Source organism: Neophocaena asiaeorientalis, unplaced genomic scaffold (genome assembly GCF_003031525.2).
Source record: "Neophocaena asiaeorientalis asiaeorientalis breed wild unplaced genomic scaffold, Neophocaena_asiaeorientalis_V1.1 scaffold528, whole genome shotgun sequence".
Classification (NCBI taxonomy): Eukaryota; Metazoa; Chordata; class Mammalia; order Artiodactyla; family Phocoenidae; genus Neophocaena; species Neophocaena asiaeorientalis.
The window spans coordinates 486,396-502,044 of record NW_020173938.1 but is presented as its reverse complement, the minus strand read 5'-3'; the positions used below and the strand labels follow the sequence as shown (position 1 = coordinate 502,044).

At 47.2% G+C, this 15,649-nt stretch overlaps 1 protein-coding gene across 2 annotated transcripts in view; it reads left to right on the top strand.

Annotated features, from left to right (window-relative positions):
* The window catches only part of APMAP (adipocyte plasma membrane associated protein), a 28,335-nt gene that overhangs the window by 11,246 nt on the left and 1,440 nt on the right, over nucleotides 1-15,649 (top strand). For both annotated transcript variants that reach the window (XM_024752700.1, XM_024752701.1), the window contains 6 exons: nucleotides 1,608-1,723; nucleotides 8,992-9,084; nucleotides 10,304-10,420; nucleotides 11,543-11,717; nucleotides 12,177-12,311; nucleotides 12,731-12,923. In XM_024752700.1, coding sequence (XP_024608468.1) covers nucleotides 1,608-1,723; nucleotides 8,992-9,084; nucleotides 10,304-10,420; nucleotides 11,543-11,717; nucleotides 12,177-12,311; nucleotides 12,731-12,923 — 829 coding nt within the window. The remainder of the gene's footprint in view (nucleotides 1-1,607; nucleotides 1,724-8,991; nucleotides 9,085-10,303; nucleotides 10,421-11,542; nucleotides 11,718-12,176; nucleotides 12,312-12,730; nucleotides 12,924-15,649) is intronic.

Sequence of the window (15,649 nt, the reverse complement as noted above, 5' to 3'; positions counted from 1 at the left end):
CAGCGTCCACGTGGGCAGAGGGAGGTTGAGTCTCAGGGGAGGCTCCTCTGCCCCTGCTCTGTGTGCTCGTCTGTTGTTCCGTTTACACATGTACCTGCACCTGGGAGGTGTGACCTTCCCGGGCAGAGTTTGAACCCAGGTGTGTTGCAGGTCATGGTCCTGTTCTCTCCCTTTGGAAATAAAACTCCTTAGTTAACCCAAGAGTGTGTTTTTGAAAAGCAGGTAGAAAGCCATAATTGGGAGGCAGCAGATGGTGAAGCGGGGGGATTTAATTTGGGTGGAGTTGTGCTGTGTTTTGAGTAGGAGGCGGAAGGGAGTGAAGAGTTCTGCCTGGAGGGGGATGGGGGTGGAGAGTTCCCACATCACCCCCCCTCCCCGCCTTGGTTGTCCCACTCTGGTGGGCGAAGTGGGGGGGAAGTGGGAGCTCTCCTCCCTTCCTCCCTCCCTCCCACGGTACTCCCCGGGAGCCTCCTGGGTGCCAGGTGTTCAGGATACAACAGGGAAAAAACACAACAAATCCCTGATCTCGTGTGTTCTTGTGGGGACAGACAGTTGACATAGAGAAGTGAGAGCTGAAAAGTGCTGCCAACAAAGTCTAGTGGGGTGGGGTCTGTGCTTCTGGGGGCCGTGTTGGACGCTAAATTGGGTGGTGGGAGCAGGCTTCACTGAGAAGGTGATGGAGAGGAGGCAGCAGACTTAGGATGGGAGATGCCTGGTGCCCTCAGGGACCAGCAGGGAGGCAGAGTGAGGGGAGGAGAGGAGGCTGTGGCCGGACTTCAGGGCGAGGAGCTCATGGAAGACCTTGGCTCTGGGGGAGAGGGCCCATTGCAGGGGTTTGAGGGGCGGATGCCGTGATCTGACTGTGTTTCCTAAGGTGCAGGTGGGCTGCTGGGTTGCGAGCAGACTGTGGGGGACAAGGGAGGAGGTGGGGAGGGAAGATGGTGGCGTGGACCAGGCTGGCAGCAGAGGACCTGACTTGTACAGGTGGCATCAGCAAAAGTTGCTGACGGGTTGGGAGAAATGGCGTATTTGCCTGTGTGTGGAAAGGGGAGAGATCCTGGGGCGGCTTCTTCGTGTGGGGAGGGGTCCAGGCCAGAGGGAGCTGGGGGGCCCCCGAGAGTGACAGGCGGGAGACAGGTGCGCGTGTGCAGACGCTGGGGCTGTGGCGCCAGGCCCAGCCATCTTCTGTCCCCTCTGGAGTGGGAGGTGAGGCTGTCACTGTGAAATGTCCACTCCGCTCCCTCCGTCTCAGCTGGACCTGGGTGGCCTGGCAGCCCGGGGGAGAATAAAGGCCTGGGTGTGTGAACCGCAGGGTGGAGCAGGTTGGATGGGTGGGCGGAGGCCCGGTGGCCTTGGGTGGCTGCTCCTGCGGAGTTCTTGCATCAGCCACGCTTACGTTCTCAGTTCTCTTCTGTGCTGTAACCTTTCCTGATATCCCAGGAAGTTCTTTTTCTTAACTTGTGCTTCTGGCAACTAAGGATGTTATTGGAACATGTGCTCTTTGTCAAAGAATGGGGAGTTATGCGTGTAGGTCCTTGAAGGTTCTCCGTGAATACTTTCTTCATGTACTTTTATAGACAAATCCCTGTAATTGCGTTATTTTACAGCTTCAAAGAACCCCCGCTCTTGCTTGGTGTCCTGCAACCAAATACGAAGTTGCGACAGGCGGAAAGGCTTTTTGAAAATCAGCTTGTTGGGCCAGAGTCCATAGCACATATTGGGGGTAAGTAGACCCCTGGGACTTGGCGTTGTCTGTTGCCTGAGTGGGGTCCTGTGGGGGCAGCTCCGTGGGGAGCCCCGGGCAGCCTTCTTGGCTGCGATCGTGCGCGTGTTTGTCTACCAGATGCCCTGCGGGAACCTCTCACCTCTCCGAGTTGCAGGCCATTTTAGTGCTGGGTGATTTTGAGTTCATGTCTGTGAAGCATTTTATTCTGCTCAAACTGTTGCACCCTTTAAAGTGAAAGGAGAAAGGAAAAAATGTGGACAAGCATTGGTGCTCAGTTCATTTATCACATTGGGTAGGTGTTACTTGATAGGACGTTCCTAGCACAGATTGTCTTTCTGTAGATTTCATTTTTGAAAAGAACAGGAACCATTCTCAATATTTCCACTTTTTTTTAAAAGCTCACTTTGGTGGGTACATTTAAGGGTAACCATCTGCTTCAAAGTTGCCCAAACCTAAGAACTGGAATAGGGTCTGGTTCTAATTCTTGAGTCTGTAGCAACCTGGAACAGGTCTTTTCTGTCTGTTAGAATGAGAGTTAAGCTCAGGAATAAAAAAATATAGTTAATGAAAAGTTTGCCGAGGGTTGAGATGTGAGGATTTCCCAGCCACTTCTTACCTCTGCTCATTGGCCGTCTTTCCAAAGCACGGTGGAACAGCTGTGGGCATGGGCGGCCAGTGTGCTTCTGTTTCCTTCCAAAGGCCTGTCAGGCCCACGCCTCCACCTCTGTTGCTGTGGACCAGCCCCTCTTTCCCAGCCCTACTGTTTGGCTGGCCCAAGGACTGAGTGTTTCTGCAGTTGGTGGCAAAGTCAGAATTGTTCAGGAGGGATGGGCACTTCGTGATAGAGCTTCATGTTTCTCTTAAAAAGATTTTGATGTTTATTAATTTCACAGATTTTGTGTTTTTGGTTAAAAAAACCCGGTATTGACATTTAAAACTGGAACTTTGAGGAGTTACAGTGATTTTTAAAAAAATCTCTCAGAGGATGCTTTTCTTGTGTTTTCTACTTGGCCTGATGCCTCATCTTGCTCTCTCATCACGCCTCGCTTTTCTCTCTTAAAGGAGCTGCTTGTCCTTTGGTGATATTTCTGGTTACCTGCTGCAGGTGTGAACCGCACAAAGGCCCTGGGGACCCACTGCTGCTGACAGTGGAGGGAGGCACTAGCCTCCGGAGTTGTCGATGAACATCCTTTAATTTTTTAAATAGACTATGTTTTAGAGCAGTTTTGGAGTCACACAAAATTGAGGGGAAGGTACAGAGATTTACCATATATCCCCTACCCCCTACTTTCCCCATTATTATTATTTTTTAAAATTTATTTTATTTGTTTATTTTTGGCTGCATTGGGTCTTCGGTTGCTGTGCGCGGGCTTTTCTCTAGTTGCGTTGAGCGGGGGCTACTCTTCGTGCGGTATGTGGGCTTCTCATCCCAGTGGCTTCTCCTGTTGTGGAGCACGGGCTCTAGGCGTGGGGGCTTCAGCAGTTGTAGCATGCAGGCTCAGTAGTTGTGGCTCGCGGGCTCTAGAGCGCAGGCTCAAGTTGTGGTGCACGGGCTTAGTTGCTCCGCGGCATGTGGGATCTTCCTGGACCAGGGCTTGAACCTGTGTCCTGTGCATTGGCAGGCAGATTCTTAACCACTGTGCCAGCAGGGAAGCCCCTTGCCCAGTTATTAACATCTCCCATAAGATGGTACATTTGTTATAATTGATGACCCTCCATTGACACATCATCATCACCAGATTCCACAGTTTACATTAGGGTTCACTCTTGGTGTGTACGTTCTATGGGTTTGGACAAATGTTTAATGACATGCATCCATCATTATAGTATCATACAGAAAATTTTTACTGCCTCTCCAGAAATCCTCTGTGCTCCACCTCTTCATCCCTCTCTGCCCCCAGCCTCTGGCAACCACTGATCTGTTTCCTGTCTCCTTAGTTTTGCCTTTTCCAAATGTCTTAGAGTTAGAATTATACAGCATATAGTCTTTTCAAATTGACTTCTTTCACTTACTGATATGCATTTAAGGTTCCTCCATGTCTTTTCATGGCTTTATAGCGCATTCCTTTTTATTGCTGAATAATATTCTGTTGTCTGGATGTAGCGTAGTTTATTTTTCCATTCACCTACTGGAGGACATTTTGGTTGCTTCCAAGGTTTGGAAATTATAAATAAACCTGCTGTAAACATCTGTGTGCAAATTATTTCATGGACTTAAGTTTTCAGTTCATTTGGGCAAATACCAAAATAATTGCTGGATCGTATAATAAGAGTATGTTTAGTTTCATAAGAAACTGCCAAACTGTCTTTCAAAGTGGCTGTACCATTTTTCATTCCCCCCAAGCAGTGAATGAGAGTTCCTGTTGCTCCACATCCTCGCCAGCATTTGGTGTTGTCAGTGTTCTGGATTTTGGCCATTTTAATAGGTGTGAAGTGGTATCTCATGGCTGTTTTAATTTGCAATTTCCTGCTGACATATGATGTGGAGCATCTTTTCATATGCTTATTTACTGTCTGTATATCTTCTGTGGTGAGGTGTCTGTTTAAGTCTTTGGGATATTTTTTAAATTGGATTATTCGTTTTCTTATTGTTGAGTTTTAAGAGTTCTTCATATATTTTGAATACAAGTTCTTTATCAGATGCATCATTTGCAGATATTTTCTCCCAGTCTGTGGCTTGTCTTCTTATTCTCTAGATGGTGTCTTTCTCAGAGCAGAAGTTTTTAGTTTTAATGAAGTCCAGCTTATCAATTCTTTCTTTCATGGATCATGTCTTTGGTGTTATATTTAAAATGTCATCACCACACCCAAAGTCAACTAAGTTTTCTCCTTTTTTATCTTCTAGGAGTTTTGTAGTTTTGTCTTTTACTTGATCTAGGTCTGTGATCCATTTTGAGTTAATTTTTGTGAAGGGTGTAAGGTCTGTGTCTAGGTTCATCTTTTTGCAGGTGAATGTCCAGTTGTTACAGCAACATTTGTTGAAGAGACCATCTATACCTCATTATATTGCCTTTGCTTCTTTGTTAGAGATGAGTTGTGAATCTATTTCTGGGCTCTGTATTCTGTTACTTCGATCTATTTGTCTCTTCTTTTGCTATTACCACATTGCCTTCATTATTGTAGCTTTATAGTAAGTCTTGAAGTCAGGTAGTGTCAGTCCTCCAGCTTTTTGTCTTGGCTCTTCTGGATCTTTTTCTTCTCCATATAAGCATTAGAATCATTTGGTGGATATCTACAAAATAGCTGCTTGGGATTGCTTTGAATCTATAGATCAAGTTGGGAAGAACCTCTTGACAATGTTGAATCTTCTAATCCATGAACATGGAATATCTCTCCTTTTATTTAGTTCTTTGATTTCTGTTATCAGAGTTCCATGGTTTTCCTCATCTAGATCTTGTACATATTTTGTTATATTTAAACCAAATACTTCATTCTTTTGGAAGCTAGTGTAAATGGTATTCTGATTTTAATTTCAAATTTCACTTGTTCATTGCTGGTATGTAGGAAACTGATTGACTTTTGTATATTATCTTTGTATCCTGCAACCTTGCTATAATTGCTTATTAGTTCCAGGAGTTTTTTTTGTTATTGTTGATCCTTTGGTATTTTCGACATAGACAATCATGTCATCTACAAGTGAAGATAGTTTTATTTCCTCCTTCCCAATAAGTATACCTTTTATGTCCTTTTCTGGTCTTATTGCTTTAGCTAGAACTTTCAGTCCAGTATTGTAAAGGAGTTATGAGAGCAGACATCCTTGCTTTGTTCCTGATTTTAGTGGGAAAGCGTCTAGTTTTCACCATTAAGTATGATGTTAACTGTAGGTTTTTTGTAGATATTCTTTATCAAGTTGAGGAAGTTCCCCTCTACTCCTAATTTGCTAAAAGTTTTTATCATGAAATGAGTGTTGGGTTTTTGTCAATGCTTTTTCTGCATCTATTGATATGTTCATGTAGTTTTTCTTTACTCTGTTGATATTGTGGATTACTTAACCGATTTTCAAATGCTAAACTAGCCTCGCGTACTTGGGATAAATCCCACTTGGTTGGGGTGTATAATTCTTTTTATACATTGTTGGATTTGTTTTGCTAATATTTTCTTGAGGATTTTTGCATCTTTGTACATGAGAGATGTTGGTCTGTAGTTTTCTTTTTTTTTTAATTTATTTTAATTTATTTTTGGCTGCGTTGAGTCTTCATTGCTGCGTGAGGGCTTTCTCTAGTTGCGGTGAGTGGGGGCTACTCTTCATTGCAGTGCGCGGGCTTCTCATTGCGGTGGCTTCTCTTGTTGCGGAGCACAGGCTCTAGGTGTGCAGGCTTCAGTAGTTGTGGCACGCGGGCTCAGTAGTTGTGTCTCGCGAGCTCTAGAGCCCAGGCTCAGTAGTTGTGGCGCACGGGCTTAGTTGCTCTGTGGCATGTGGGATCTTCCTGGACCAGGGCTCGAACCTGTGTCCCCTGCACTGGCAGGCAGATTCTTAACCACTGCGCCACCAGGGAAGTCCGGTCTGTAGTTTTCTTGAAATGACTTTGTCTGGTTTTGGTATTAGGGTGATGCTGGCTTCATAGAATGAGTTAAGAAGTATTTCCTCTGCTTCTGTTTTCTGGAAGAGATTATAGAAAATTGGTATCATTTCTTCCTTAAATGTTTAGTAGAATTCATCAATGAACCCATCTCAGCCTGGTACTGTTTTGGAAGGTTATTAATTATTGATTCATTTCTTCAATAGATACAGACCTATTCAGATTGTCTCTTTCTTCTTGCGTGAGTTTTGGCAGATTATGTCTTTCAAGGAATTGGACCATTTCATCTACATTATCAAATTTGTGAACATAGAGTTGTTCGTAGTGTTCCTTTGTTATCCTTTTAATGTCCACGGGGTCTATAGTGATGTTCCCGCTTTCATTTCTGATATTGGTAATTTCTATCTTTTCTCTTTTTTGTTAGCCTGGCTAGAGGATTATTTATTGGGTTGGCCAAAAGTGCATTTGGGTTTTCCGTAGCATCTTACAGAAAAACCCAAACAAACTTTTGGACCAACCCAGTATTTTATTGATCTTTTCAAAGAACCAGCTTTAGTTTTGGTGATTTTTCTCTGTTGATTTCCTGTTTTCAATTTCGTTGATATCTGCTCTAATTTTTATTATTTGTTTCTTCTGCTTACCTGGGGTTTCATTTGCTCTTCTTTTTCTAGTTTCCTGAGATGGAAACTTAGATGATTGATTTTAGGTCTTTTTTCTTTTCTAATATATGCCTTTGATGCTACAACTTTCTTTCTAAGCACTGATTTCTCTGCAGCCAGAACATTTTTATAAGTTGTATTTTCATTTTAATTTAGTTCAAAATGTTTTCTAATTTCTCTTGAGGTTTCTTCTTTGAATTATGTGTTATTTAGAAGTGCACGTTGTTTAATCTCCAAGTATTTTGTGATTTTCCAGCTCTCTTTCTGTTATTGATTTCTAGTTTAATTTCATTTTGGTCTGAGAGCAGACGTTGTATGATTTTTATTCTTTTAAATTTGTTAAGGTGTGTGTTGTGGCCCAGAATATGGTCTGTCTTGGTGAATGTTCCATGTGAACTTGAGAAAAATATATATTCTGCTGTTGTTTGGATGAGGTAGTTGATATCCAGTTAATCAGTGATGCTGTTGAGTTCAACTGTGTCTTTACTAATTTTCTGTCTGCAGGATCTTTCCATTTCTTTTTAATTTTTTTTTATGTCGAAGTATAGTTGATTTTCAATGTTGTGTTAATTTCTGATGTACAGCAAAGTGACTCAGTTACACATATGTATACGTTCTTTTTCATTATGGGTTATCCCAGGACATTGAATATAGTTCCCTGTGCTGTACAGTCAGACCTTGTTGTCCATCAGTATCTGTCCAGTTCTGAGAGAGGTATGCTGAGGTCTCCTCCCCTAATCATGGATTCATCTGCTTCCTTGCAGTTCTGTCAGCTTTGCCTCATGTAGATGATTGTTTTTAGGCACATACATGTTAAGGACTGTTATGTCTTCTCTACAGTTGACCCTTTGTCATTACGTGGAGGCCTTCTTTATCCCTGATTGTGTTCCTAGGTCTGCAGCTGCTCTGAGATTAATAGAACTACTCCAGCTTTCTTTTGATTAGTGTTAGTGTAGTATATCTTTCTCTGTCCCTTCATTTTTACTCTATATGTGTCTGTATATCTAAAGAGGGTTTCTTGTAGACTGCATGTAGTTGGGTCTTGTTTTTTGATACACTCTGACAGTCTCTGTTTTTTAATTGGGGTTTTTATACCATTGATGTTGAAAATGATAATTGATATACAGTTGACCCTTGAACAAGTCGGGTTTGAACTGCGTGGGTCCACTTGCACGTGGATTTTTTTCCCGGTAAATACATTCTGCAGCACTACTCGGTCCGCAGTTGCTTAAATCCGCGGGCGCAGAAGCTTGCGATGCGGAACCTCTTGAATGCAGAGCCTGGAGGATGTGAGGGCTGACCATAAAGTTGTGCGCAGGCTTTCGACCGTGCACAGGGTGACAGCTGACACCCCTAACTCCCAGGTTGTTCAAGGGTTAACTGTAGTTGGATTTCTCTTTCCCATATTTGTTACTGTTTTCTGTTCATTGCCTTTGTTTTTTTATTTCTTATTTTCTCTTCCACTCTCCTTCTGACTTTGTAGTTTCAGCTGAACATTTATGATTCTATCTTCTCTCCTTTCTTCGCATATCAGTTATACTTATTTTAAAAACTTTTTTTAGTGGTTGCCCTAGAGTTTGCAATATACATTTAAAAATATGGAGCATTTCATGAATTTGCACATCATCTTTGTGGTTCCAGTTCTAGTGTATGTGCTGCTGAAGTGAGCACTTAAGTTTACACCGAGGGCCTTCCTAGCAGTTCTTCCCCTTTGGTTGGGTGTAATCGGCTTCAGCAGCAGACACTGACATGAAGCAGACGTGAACAGCCCCGAGTGCTGAGCGTCAGCCCGAGGGTCCCCGCTTCTTTGAGGGTAGAAAATCCTGTTTTTATCCCTAACTGGTGTCTGCTGTGCCCTGGATCCAGCCTCGGGGTCACAGCCATGCTGTCTGAGGCCCCCGTGGGGTTTATCGCTGCACGTGTTAAGACTTTTGTCCCCAGACACCACTTGCCTTCATCTTCAAAACTGCCGTTTCCTCTCTGGAGATAAAAAGCACAGACTGGCCGCCTCTGTTGTAGAAGGTTGTGAGAGCACAGTTTTTAGGCTAACCCAGTAATACCCTTATTCCCTCCTGTCTTTAAACAGATGTAATGTTCACTGGTACAGCAGATGGTCGAGTTGTAAAACTTGAAAACGGTGAAGTAGAGACCATCGCCCGGTTTGGCTCAGGCCCATGCAGTAAGTCAGTGACCCCTGGTGTGTGTCTCTTCCAGGCACCCAGGAGGGTGCCAGGAGGAGCTGTCTTCCCCAGAAGTCGGGTCCTTGGAGGAGGAGAGCCTGACGGCCCAGCTAGAGGCTGCCTGGGCTCCTCATTTGCCACCTGTGCTTGCAGTTTCCCATCCAGCTGTGGCCGTGGCCCTGCCGGGCCCCCACACCCCAGAGCTGCTGCAGGAGGTGCTGGGCTTTGTTCCTCACATGCTGGAGCGCATTCCTGTACTAGCCCCTCAGGAACCTCAGCCCTGCATCCAGAGTGAAATACCCTTAGGTCGCTCAGCTTTTAGAAACTCACTGTTTAAAAACTGGTAGCTCCCAGACTTATTTTTTTAAGAGCTAGAATGTTTTTCTAAAAATGATGCATTTTTATGGTGAAATGCAAACAACGCAGAGAAGAAAGTAAAAATCACCTCAGAGTCTTCTCAGATGTAACTGTTAACAATTTAATGAATAACTTTTCAGATTTCTTTCTGTTCATGGATACTCACACCCACACATGGTTTTATGTGATGGAATCATACTCTACATTTGGGTATTTAACCTGCTTTTTCCCACTCCGTATTTTGCCTGTAAGTGCCTCTGCAGTAAGTGCCCTGCAGTATACACCTTGAGGAGCACACCCTGCGGTGAGCACCCTATAGTAAGCACTCTGCGGTAAGTGCCCTGCAGTGAGTGCCCGGCAATAAATAGGCTCCGCCACGGGTTTAAAAAGAGTATAGGTAGTAGAACAGGAGAGTGGATCTCAGCAGTAAACAGGAGCTTTCCCTTCATGACGGGAGGAGGGACGCCGCCATGTCCCTGGATGGGCGCAGCATTCAGGTCCAGCTGTTGGGCCTAAATGCGACTCCTGAGGTTCTGGGGGATTTGGGAGTGGGGCCTGTGTCTGCTGACGTCCCTGAGTGAACTGTTTGCGTCTCAGGATGCTGATGTGAACTTGATTCTTGAGTATCAGTTGCTGTGCTTATGTCCACATCCAGATTCTCGGGTGGTCCCTCTAGACATGCTGGACAATTGTCCTAAGCTCTAGGGGGCTGGAACATGGGGGGCCGAGTCTGTCTCTGAAGCCATGGTCTGTTTTGTTCTCTACAGCATGATGCAGGTTTAGGACGGGGTGGAGGAGGTGTTTGGACACTGAGGGGCCACAAATCTTGGACCAGCCACTGATTCCTGTCTGTTTCCCTAGAAACCCGAGATGATGAGCCTGCTTGTGGGAGACCCCTGGGCATCCGGGCCGGGCCCAACGGGACCCTTTTTGTGGCTGATGCATACAAAGGGCTATTTGAAGTAAATCCCTGGAAACGTAAGTGACAGTGACTTGTTTCCTTCTGTGATGATTGCTGATCTTTTAAACAGTATGTGCATTTATTTATAAATGGATTTAGTAGAATTTGTTCAGTACAGTCTACTGGAGACCCTGATGTTTTTCTTATTCACTGAATGGAACTGAAAATATTACCTGCAGATACCAGCCAGTATTCACACCATGTGGCTCCTCACTTATGCCTGCTTCTGGCCCATTCCCTCCTTTCCCCTGGCCTTTGTGTTTGAGCCACAGGATCTCAGAAGGACTCATGTTGAGGATGTTAGGCTCCTCTTCCTATCTTTACTTCTCTGTATTTCTCTGCATCTGGTCTTGCTGTTTGTTTTCTGCCTCTCTGTCTTTTCCTTCCTCCAGTTCCTTCTCCTCTTTCTCTCACCTGACTGAGCACGATGTCACCTCGATCAGTGCCACAGTATTGCTGTGTGTGCTTCAGCGGGAGGTTCATGCTGAGGGAGGAGTTGCCATCGTGGGTGGCGCACCGGGCCCCTGGGCGGCCCCCGCTCTGCTGGGTGCTGGCTGTGTGAGAGTTACTCAGCCTCTCTGTGCCTGCTTTTCTCACCCACGGGGCAGGGATGACGGGAGTGCCTGCCTTGCGCGATAGTTGTGGGGGGTTTAAATGGGATTATATGTGGGAAGTGCTGAGCGCTCCTTGAACGTTTGTGCTACAATCTAAAAAGATTTACTATGATTCCTGCCTTTTAAATTTAAAAGCAGATGAGGTGAACTTTCTGTATTTCTCTCAAGCAGACAAATAGAAAATTGCCTTTTTAACCTAAGATTCTTACCAGATTTTTAAGTCAGTTGGTCTTGATAAAAGGAGTTCCTCCTCATCCTTAGAGGGAGGATTCTGCCTTTAGTGGAGCTGGTCTAAAACAATTCATCACCTAATAGAAAGAAAGGAAAACACTGATTTTTACTGTAAGAAGGAATAAATCTTCTGTCAGGACACGGAGAAGCTCATTTAGTTTTTCCTTGTAAATCAGTTAGGCCGATTGATATTTTGAAATTATTGAGTTACACGTTCTTAGAATACAAGCAAGTCTCTCCCCTTCTTTCTTTCTTCCCTTCTTTCCTTTTCTTCCTCCCCCCGCCTTGCCTCAGGTGAAGTAAAACTGCTGTTGTCCTCCGAGACACCCATTGAGGGGAGGAAAATGTCCTTCGTGAATGATCTTACAGTAACTCGGGACGGGAGGAAGATTTATTTTACGGATTCTAGCAGCAAATGGCAAAGACGAGATTATCTGCTGCTGGTGATGGAGGGGACAGATGATGGTCGGTGAGTGTTCCTTCTGGATCTTCTCCTCAGGGAGGCTGTAGACAGGCAGGGTGACTTCGCAGAGCTTATTACATCCAGGAATTGTTGGGGTGTTTCTGAGCATAGTACTCAGCTTTTAAGGGAGGATCTTACTGTCTCCTGGAAACAGGTGACGGACACAATGAAACAGCGAGATGTTCTCACTTTCTTCTTTGGAGAAATGAAGGTAGAATGGCCAGGCTGTCTGAGGGTGTGGTCTTGCAGCGGGGGGAGACCTCACAGGTGACCTCTGAAGGGGACTCCTGTGAGGCTGCAGCCACGGTGGCCCTCCCTGGTGCTGAACCAGTGCTCAGGTCAGCAAGAGAGCTGATTGTGGGCTTGTCTGGAGGAGGGTGCCTGAGGGCCTAGACCGGGAGCAGGGCTCTAGCCCAGCAGGGGCCCCCAGACACCCCGTGTGACCTCCGCTGTTGGCGCCCGCAGCCTGCTGGAGTACGATACCGAGACCAAGGAGGTGAAGGTTTTGCTGGACCACTTGCGGTTTCCCAACGGGGTACAGCTCTCGCCTGCGGAGGACTTTGTCCTGGTGGCGGAATTGACCATGGCGAGGATCAGGAGGTGCGTGAGCTGATGTCAAGTCCACCGAGCTGTGGGCCGGGCGGCTGTGAGGTGTCAGCTGCAGAGCCTGGGACGCAGCGGGTACCTGTCCTGTGTGATGAGAGAGTCATCTTCCCTCTCCCTTCCTCAGCCTTCTTGCGCGTCATGGGCTGGGAGAGTCTTGATGGAATGCTGGCTGCGATCCCGGCCCTTTTCCCTGCTGGTGGGCCTGGTCCGGCCCTGCTTCCCGCACCTGCTTCTTGCTGGGTGGGCCCAGGGCGCTGAGGGCTTCTTGGAGCAGACGTGCCATCGTTCGTGATGGACGGGTTTACAGTTGTATCCATTTGGTTATTGGGACCAAGACCAATTTGGTGCTTGGCTAAAATTTTTCCTTCAGTTGGGGGGCTGCCACTCATTGCCTGCTTGGGCGAATTTTTCAGGTTCTACGTGTCTGGCCTGATGAAGGGAGGGGCCGACCTGTTTGTGGAGAACTTGCCTGGATTCCCAGACAACATCCGAGCCAGCAGCTCCGGGGGTTACTGGGTCGGCATGTCGACCATTCGCTCCAATCCTGGGTTTTCCATGTTGGATTTCTTATCCGAGAGACCGTATCTTAAAAGAACGATTTTTAAGGTAACTATGAGAACTATTGATTTCAAAAAACAAAATGAAAATGCATCTAATTATGGGTTTTTTGACCTTTATGGAAGCTCTGAAAATTCTAGTTCTGCTTATAGTATTTGGTGCTTTTAATGACTTCTTTAAAACATATTTTATTCTTTGCCTTGTAACGTAAATGTAAACATTTGAGCCCTCTGAGTTTTTTCTCTTGGTTTCCTTGTCTGGGTATTTTTATCGTCACCCTCCCCGTCGTGACCTGTTGGGGCCTCTAGCCCTGCCTGTCCCTCTTGCTCTCCGCTCTCCCTGAGACCCCGTCCTCAGCAAACTCAGCTCTTCCTTGAGTGGTTGCAGGTGCCCCTTCCTCCCGCCCTGCTTCCTCCTGCGTCCTCGGAGCCTCATCACCCCCTTCATGGGATTTCGCCCATGTCCTTAGTTGCAAATACTAACCTGTTTGAGACTTAAGGTCCTGGAAGGTGCTGGGCAGCAGTTGCTGAGTCTGTGCGGCACGTAGCCCTGTGTCTGGGCCCTGCCGAGGGCTGTGGGCACCTTCTCAGTGAGGCTGGCCCATGGCCTTCAGTGTTGTTCCGAGTTCGGCAGGTCACTGTTCAGAAATAACGCATCGTCGGCTGCAGAGTTACATCTGTTCGCTGGGGCCTGGTGGGGGCAGAATGGCAGTGTGCAAGGAGAAGGGTCTTGAGGAAGGCCTGACCAGCTGTGGGGCCCTGGGCAGGGGATGTGGTCTCTCTGCCTCAGTTTCTCCATCTGTCAAGTGGGAAGAATAATAGCACTTCATTAGGTGATGAAAAATTTAATGAGAATATGCAGATGATGCCCTTAGCTGAGTATAGTGAGTGCTTGAAGCTGGTACCCATCAGAGGATGTGCTCTGTCCGTGGTGATCGCATCTCTCCCCTGGTTGATAGGCTGCATCTCTGCACCATCAGAGCAGGTGCTTTTTCTGTTGAGTTCTCTCCGTTATCCTCAGCGCCTAGAACAGTGTCTGCATCAGGAGCCAAGACCGTGTGTGAGAAAGGGCCAGCGGGGTGGGCGTGTTCCCGGACATGGGCGTCCTGGGCAGGAGTGGCCCGGCGTCGTCATGTGGCTGGGAGATAGATGGTGGGTCTGGGGCAGGTGGGAGGTGGGAGGTGGGAGAGGACCACAGGCCTTGCAGACTTGAAATGGAGGTTAGATTTTCTTCAGAATGTTGTTGAAGTCTTTGAGGATTTTCTTTTTTTAGTTTTGAGGCAACATCAGACCTAAAAAGTAGCAGGAAGGGAACAGAGGATGTCTTTCCCTCAGCTGTTTGCAGGCAGGTGGCTGACCTGTCGCCCCCGGATGCTCCAAGCGCTGTTCCTATAGCAGCGATGACCCCCTTGGGATAGGATGTCCCGCGGATACGGGTGACCCTCCGGTGCACAGACCCAGCTCAGGCTCGCCAGTGGCCCAGGGGTGTCCTTTGTAATGGGACTGTGCCCAGGATCGGGCTGGCTTAGTCGCCACCTCTCCTTGTCCCCTTCAGCCTGGAGTGGCTCCCAGACCTGACCTTCAGGATCCCAGGTCAGCTCTGCTGCAGAATGTCCCTGCCTCGGGCTGCCTGGTGTTTCTCACGGTCAGGTTCAGGCTGTGCCTCTCCGGTGCCCTCAGCGTGACCTGTCGGGAGGTGCGTGGTGTCCACTTGTCCCTGCAGTGCCTGTCACCTCATCCAGTGGTGGCTGCCGGGTTTCCACTGTGAAGTTACTCTTTATCATTTGTAATTAATAAGTATTTTGTGGGGATAGTTAGTAAGTGTCATTATGATCTCGGGGTTGATGGTTTTATCAGTGATTATGATCTGTTAATCATCGTTGCTTACTTTGACGCTCACACTGTCCGGCTGTGGCCAGTGGGAGCCCCTTCCGTATGGCCCCTTGACCTTTGCATGTGTCCCAGTCGTTCTTGGAGTAGTTCCTGCTTCCTGGCCCCGCACATTGTTCAGGCGCCTCTTGTTCTTTCCCTGCCCGGCTCTGGGATCAGCCGTTTGTCAGGGAGCCCAGCTTCTCCTAGAGGGGACAGGTGCTAAGTGTGCTTACTGACGGGGGGTCGCTGCTCCCAGGCCCTCGTGACAGAGCTGGGGATGTATGCACACGTGTTCGTGCACAGACCCTCACACCTACATTTATGTGTCTTCATCTGTTTCTTTAAATTGAAAACCGTAAGTAAGGCTGTATCTCTGCTTCCGGTCCCATACCACAGGATTTATGCCAGTTTTCTTACCGTCTGTGTTTGTACTTCCCTTCTCTAAGGTGAGAAACCCGGGTCTCATGCTCCTTCATACCTATGTGATCAGATTCCCCAGTTGTCCCTGTCTGTAGCCATTGTCCCCTGTCACGTGGCCTCAGCTGTCATGTGGCTCGGCTGTCATGTGGCCCCAGCATCACATGGCCCCGGCTAGGGCTCTAGCACCCATGCCAGCCCTTTTCCCTCCTCCCAGCCGTGTGCAGGGGCCTTACCTCTTAAGGGCTCATGGCCTGTGCCAGGTCACCCTGCTGCAGGACACCATCTCCCCTGCTTGGGCCCTGACACCCTGCTTGGAGCCATGGCCCTCTCTCTTCTCCAGCGTGGACTCTCCCTGCTCAGACGGACTCTCTGGTCTGGGCCGCCCCTGCACGCACCTACCCTGCTTGGCTCCACAAGCTACTTCTTGACTGAATTGTTCAGGTGTGGGGTGTTGCCGGTATTTTAAAAAGGCAGCTGCAGTGC